This window comes from Neovison vison, chromosome 1 (genome assembly GCF_020171115.1).
Source record: "Neovison vison isolate M4711 chromosome 1, ASM_NN_V1, whole genome shotgun sequence".
Lineage (NCBI taxonomy): Eukaryota > Metazoa > Chordata > Mammalia > Carnivora > Mustelidae > Neogale > Neogale vison.
Genome location: NC_058091.1, coordinates 136,674,698 through 136,681,483, shown reverse-complemented (window position 1 = coordinate 136,681,483; position 6,786 = coordinate 136,674,698). Strand labels below are relative to the sequence as shown.

Sequence of the window (6,786 nt, the reverse complement as noted above, 5' to 3'; positions counted from 1 at the left end):
CACTTTGTAGCTCTTAAGGCTCATAACATGTTTTTCTTCTATCACATATGTGGACAAATAGAAGTGTATCAGAAAACTCCCGGAGGACAAGAACAGCCTCATTTTTCTTCCATCTCCAAGCCTGCAGCCCAGCGCATATTTCATTCATTCACTCAGTGAACATTTACTGAGTTCACATAATGCAACAGTACCTGAGACTGTGCATCACACATTCAAAACGCTTCCTGAACTGACCACCACTAGTTTCAGATCTCCTACGCCAGGAGAGCTCAGTTAACATTCATGCCCCATGTTTTAAATTCCCCAGATTGAGACTTTATCCTTTCTTGATGTGCTAATCTGGAAACAAAAGCTCTGAAGTTTAGCCTTTTAATGTTTTGTCTATGTAAACGCCTCTCCTTTGCCCCTGCTAATTCCTTAGCATGCACCCCAGCGCCAAGTTTTGGGGAACTTCAAATGAGGATGGTAAAATCTAAGCAACCTGGCGGTGCAGGGACTTTCCTGGGGACTCTGAAGGGCGCCCGTGGCAGCAAATCGTGGCAGCCAAGAAGGCATTACAGACCAGGGAGCCCCCGCAGCCTCCACTCCACGGAGCGGGTCCCAAGCTCGCGCAGGACCCGCGCTCGCTTCGCTCTCGGGGCCTAGGATGGAGCCCTGCCCATCTGGCCCCGCCCCTCCGGCCCCGCCCCGGCGCGCGCCCGGACCCCGCCCGCCCGACAGGAAAGGGCGGGCCCGGCGCCACCCTCCACGCAGCTCCTGCTGTGGACTCGGGCCCGCGCGGCGCGCGAGCGGGATGAGCGCGCGCCCGGGCCTGTGACCGCGGTGGCGATGGACTGCGGCTTCGTCGCGGGCGGGAGACCGAAGCGCCCGGCAGGCAGCCGGCGGGTTGTGCTCTTCCTGCCTTCAGGCCGCTGCGGAAGCCCGGGCGGCCGCGGCGTCCCGGCGCGCCACTGCCTGTCCGCGCTGTCCGTGGGTCTGGGGGCGCTGAAGCCTCGCGCCCCGGCGGCCCCCCGCGGCGCGTCACGTGCCTCCCCGCTGCTCCTCCTCCTGCTGGTGCCCTCCCCGCGCCTGGCCACGGTAGCCCCGCGCCGGCCCCTCGCGGACCGGGAGCGCTCGCGCCCAGGGCCCTCTGTCCCCGCGGCTGGCCGCGGCGGCGCGGGAAGGTGCCTGCCGAGCCTCGCCCCGGGCGTCGCCTGGGCCGCCGGCGCCCTCCACCTGTGCCGCGGCCGAGTGGCCGCCCTCACTTCGTCCAGGAGAGGTGAGGGCCGCGCGGCCGGGGCAGCAGGGGGATCTTCTCTCCGGGCTGGGGGCGGGACCAGCTTTGGCTTTGACCTTCCGGGCAGCACGGGACGGGGAGGCTCGGCGACCCAGAGGTCGGATGAGCCGAGGTCGCCGCGCTTCTCCGGGCGTGGGACGAAGGTCTGTCTGCCCCCGCCCTGGTGACCCGGAGTCCGGGGCACAAGGTGTGTTGGCTGCGGTTGGCGGGGATGCCGGGAGGGCCGTGCGCGCTGGGCAGGGAGCTGGTGCTCGCCGGCGGGTGGAGCCGCCGGATGGGCGCCGGTGACGCGTCCCTCGTGTCACCGCTCGGGTGCGGGCGACTGCGGGAGATTCTGCGAGACTGAGGAGCGAAGCTCTGGGAACTGCAGTTTCACTTCGACTGTCGTGGATTTATTAACTCACTGGCACTAGTTGCCTGTTCTGCGCTTGGCTGGCGCTTCTCTGGGTGCTTGGGAAAAACCAGAAAAGTCTGGGACCTTCACTCTAGTACCGGAGATGATGTAGATAGATAGCTACAATTTATGTGTACGCATGTGATTTACATATGATTGCGTACGGAAGTGAAAAGTACCGTGGGGGAAAAATGGAGGTGGTGAGGCTTAGGAAGTGAGGTGGGCCTCCAGCAATGAGCTTAAATGGGGTTATCAGAATAGTTTATATGGAGAAGGTGGCGTTTGGTTAAATACTTTGAGAGAGGTGAGAGCAGTCACAGCCTTGCATAGAGATGAAGTCTGAAACAGGCTCATTTTTCTAAATAGCAAATTGTTGATGAAATTATCATTTGGGGTCATCTTTACTAGCAAAGGGCAAAAATACCACTTTGGGTGGTCTGTCATATCAGTCCATAGCCATCAGTAATCATACTGATGGCTCCCTCCTTTCTCTTTTTCTTAAGAGAAAAGCCCAGTAAATGTGGACTGTTGTGTTTTTTTGTTTGTTTTTTTAAAGAAATTTTCCCCTCGTGTCTTTTTTTTTTTTTTTTAAGATTTTACTTGTTTATTTGACAGAGAGATCACAAGTAGGGACAGAGGCAGGCAGAGAGAGAGGAGCGTGCAGGATCCCTGCTGAGCGGAGAGCCTGATACGGGGCTCGCTCCCAGGACCCTGAGATCATGACTGGAGCCAAAGGCAGAGGCTTAACCCACTGAGCCACCCAGGCTCCTGTTGACAGTTTCTAAAGTATAAAAATATCCACATCTGGGGAAAGACTGGAAGGACAAAAAAGTGAAGGAAGGAAGCTTTACATACAAAGTGTGGGGAATGTGTGGTGAACTCTGTCAGTGTTATGAAGTAATTAGAAGTTAGAGATGACTTTGAGCTTTATTTCAGTACTTCTGTCTTTTGTTGTTGTTCTTTTTTTTTATAAGCTCTGACTTTTGATTTATTTTTATCCCCTCATTCAAGACTGTGGGGCAAAAGGGAAGAGTTCTCATGAGTTTTCTGATTTTGTCAGGAAGGTGGTACTTACTAAATTAGGCTCAGAGGATCTCCTTTCTTCAGAGAGTGAGGATGGATGAATAAATACAGGGAAACAGCCAAGACACAGTTAAGGAACCACTCAGCCAACTGAGTTTTGTTTCTTTGCTTTCAGCCTAGTGATTGGTTCGGTGCCGCAGTTCTCAGTAGGGCTACTGAGACTTAAGGATGTTGTGAGTAGTAAGTTTGTACTTGGTTTCCTCCTCCGTTCAGGCCTAACTCCGGGCTGCTTTTGTGTGTGTGTTTTAATATATCCTTTTGATATTCTGAAGGTCCCTCCAAGGGAGAATTACGCTTTGCACTTTAAACTCCATTTACTTGCTTCCTGGTTATTAGTGGGAATTCATAGTTCTTGGGCCTCACTTTGTTGTCACAATAAAGGAGGAAAAATGAGTCAGAGGTATTCTAAATGCCAAGAGTATTGCTCCTTCTCAGGCTTCGCCCTTTGACAGAAGGCAAGATGGCAGTTCAGCTTCCATCAGTGGGGGTTGGCCTGCCAAGTGAGAAGGGGCCAGATCTTTCAACACTTTTCAGATGACAGTACATAGTTTGTTGAAGTAAGCTTACAGTTGAAATGAATTCCAGTTGTTGTTTTATTTATTTATTTTTATTTGACAGAGAGAGCACAAGTAGGCAGAGCAGGAGGGAGGAGAAGCAGGCTCTCCACTGAACAGGGAGCCCATGGAGGGCTCCATCCCAGGACCCTGGGATCATGACCTGAGCGTAAGGCATCCGCTTAACCGACTGAGCCACCCAGGTGCCCCTAATTCCAGTTGTTTTGAGCAAGAAAAAAATCTGCAGTGTCTAAATTGGAATTAGCTCTTGTTTAGAAAGTAGTCATGATAGTTTATTTTTGGGATGTGTGTGTGTGAGAGAGAGAGGGAGGTGTTCTAAGTCACACAGATGATTAATTTGGTACTAGAAAAATCCCATCACTCTTCACTAGCTAGTTCTAGACTCAAATTGTTTTCAAGCTTCCTGACCCATGGGACAGTTGAGCACAGTTTTAAATATGGGTGGCTTAGCCTCTAGAGGGCCCCTTGAGAGATTCGTTCGTTCATTCATTCATCACTGCTGTTTCTCAAGCTCGGTCTGTTCTGTCATCAGGCAGACATTGGGGGTCTCTTCTCCTGGAGGCCAGTTTTGTCTCAGACTGGGGTTAATGAAAAAAAAAAAAAAAAGGAGGGATGAATGAAAGAAGAGGGACCAGATTTAACTGAGTTAATTTATGTACAAAGAGAAGGTCGTAGGTAAGGAGGTGAAAGGGGTTGATTGCAAATTTTCTTTCTAGACAGTCTCATGATCCAGATCGAGAGGTCTCTTACACAATTATTTCTGGCCTGCACTTGGCCAGGCCTTCGGCTAGATGCTACTAATGTGAAAATGACTAAGACTGGCTGCTCTTGGGATGTTTGGGCCTAGTAGATGATACAGATGTGGAAACAGTGTGGTGAGTGCTGTGACAGAGGTGTCCGGGCTGGGCAGAGAACACAGATAAGGAGCAGTCAAGGCTGCCCTCTGACCTGGGTGGAACTAGCAGCTGGAACCACACAGTGTAGCATAATTCCCTACCCAGAGCATAATGTTTACTTAGCAGATTGTACAATTAAATGAAGAGGGGTTGAAATGATGCTAAAATTTGCCAGTTGAAAAAGGGGGTCAAGCCAGACATCAGGATAGAGTACCAAGATATACAAGTACAGGACACAGAATAACTTAGGTGTCAAGAAAGAAAGATGAAAGGGTAGGTGTAGGCTAAATTAGGACAGGCTTTGTATTTGTGGGCCTTGCCAAGGACCTGATACTGTGGGCTAGTGTTTCCCTGAATGTAAGGACTTTTTTTTTTGTTTTTTTGTTTTTTTAAGATTTTATTTATTTATTTATTTATTAAAAAGATTTTATTTATTTATTTGACACAGAGAGATCACAAGCAGGCAGAGAGGCAGGCAGAGAGAGAGGAGGAAGCAGGCTCGCTGCTGAGCAGAGAGCCCGATGCGGGACTCGATCCCAGGACCCTGAGATCATGACCTGAGCCGAAGGCAGCGGCTTAACCCACTGAGCCACCCAGGCGCCCCGATTTTATGTATTTATTTGATGGAGAGAGACACAGCAAGAGATGGAACACAAGCAGGGGAAGTGGGAGTGCTCTAGGCTTCTAGACAAACATCTGATCTGTAGGATTCTGTCCACGTCGTGTTTTTGCTTATGTGCAATTTCCTTTAGAGCGTTTAGAGGTGGAGGATTGCCAGTAGGAGCTGATTCTATGAAGTAGCTTTCCGTTCACTTAGGGGATTTACCTCAGACTTCTAAACTTCGAGTTAGTAGTGATTGTTTAGTAGTCACTATTATTTCTTTTACCACTCTTCTATGAACTTGGCATCATAGAAAAGTAAACACAGACATGTAGTAAAATTTTCATGTAGCTATGTTTATTACATTTAAATGAAAGTTTTTAAATTTTATATTGCCCATCTCTTTTTTTTTTCCTTCTGCAGTCAAAATGTCTTTTATAGTATGATTGTAAGAATAAGGAGCTATTGTGTTTAATTGCCCTTTCTAGATAGAATTACTAGTTGGCACTGCAATTGATACATATTTTTTAAACTATTTTTATGGTTCATGAAATACAAAAGCCAGAGAACCATTACCATTGCTACCGTCTTCAGATGAGCACCTTGAAGCAAGTTTACAAGATGAGTTGGATCCTTGGCTAAATGCACAGAAATTCATAAGAAAGGTTAACATACAAATTATTAGAACGCATCCCCCTAAAGATAGGTTTTTATAGAGGCATCACAAAGATAACTATTGACCAATACCTCTTATGAATAAAGATAAAAATCCTCAACAAAATACTCAGCAAATCAAATCCAGCTATATGTTAAAAAGGATTATACATCATGACTGAAGGGGATTCTATCCCAGGAACAACAGGTTCATTTAACATCTGAAAATCAATTCCTGTACCGCACCATATTTAAAAAAACAGAAGAAGAAAAAAAACCCCATGTGATCATCTCAGAAGACAAAGAAAAGGAATTTGGCAAAAGTCAGCACCCTTTATGATAAAAAACACTTGACAAGTTAGGAATGGAAGGAGCTTCCTCACTAATAAAGGGAATCTGTGAAACACCCATAGCTGACATCATACTTAATAGTGAAGGATGAAAGTTTTCCCTCCAAAGGTCAGGAGCAAGGATGTCTGCCATCACCAGCCATGCAGCATTGTACTAGAAGTTCTAACCAGTGCAAGACAATGAAAAGGAGGAAATAAAACTATCATTGTTCACAGATGACATGACCCTGTAAGAGAAATCTAAGGAATTCACTAAAAAACTACTAATTAGCAAGCTAAAGAAGATCGCAGGATATGAGATCAACATAAAAAATATAATTAAAAAAATCAGTTGCATTACTCTACACTAGAATGAATAATCTAAAAAACAATTACCTTTATAGTAGCATCAAAAAGAGTAAAGTACTTAGGGACAAATTTAACAAAAAACACACAAAATTTATAGGATTAACCCTTGAACAGCACAGGGCTTACGAGTGCCAACTCCCACACAGTTGAAAATCTGTGTATAACTTCTGACTTCCCCAAAATTTAACTACTAATAGCTTACTGTTGGCCAGAAGCTTTACCATAACAGACAGTCAATTAACACATTTTATATATCACATGTGTTGTATTCTGTATTCTTAGAATAGTGTAAGCTAGAGAAAAGAAAATTTTAAGAAAATCGTAAAGAATAAAGAAAAGGAAATACAGTGTGGAAAAAAAAATCCGTGTATAAGTGGACCCATGTGGTCTAAACCAGTGTTCCAAGGGTCAGCTGTAGTGTGAAATCTACATAACACTATTAAAGAAATTAAAGAGCTAAAGAAGTGGAAAAACATCCTATGTTCATGAATTAGAAGACTTTGTACTCCACCAAATTGCTCTACAGACTTAAAAAAAAAGGAAATTGATAAGCTGATGCTAAAGTACATATGGAAATGCAAGGGAGTCAGAATGGCGAGTGCAATCTTG

General features: G+C 46.4%; 1 protein-coding gene across 1 annotated transcript in view; it reads left to right on the top strand.

Annotated features, from left to right (window-relative positions):
- The first annotated feature begins 781 nt into the window (after window positions 1-781).
- MCUR1 (mitochondrial calcium uniporter regulator 1) overlaps window positions 782-6,786 on the top strand; it is a 28,918-nt gene continuing 22,913 nt past the window's right edge. The window contains exon 1 of the mRNA XM_044259280.1: window positions 782-1,258. Coding sequence (XP_044115215.1) covers window positions 829-1,258 — 430 coding nt within the window. The 5' untranslated portion in view covers window positions 782-828. The remainder of the gene's footprint in view (window positions 1,259-6,786) is intronic.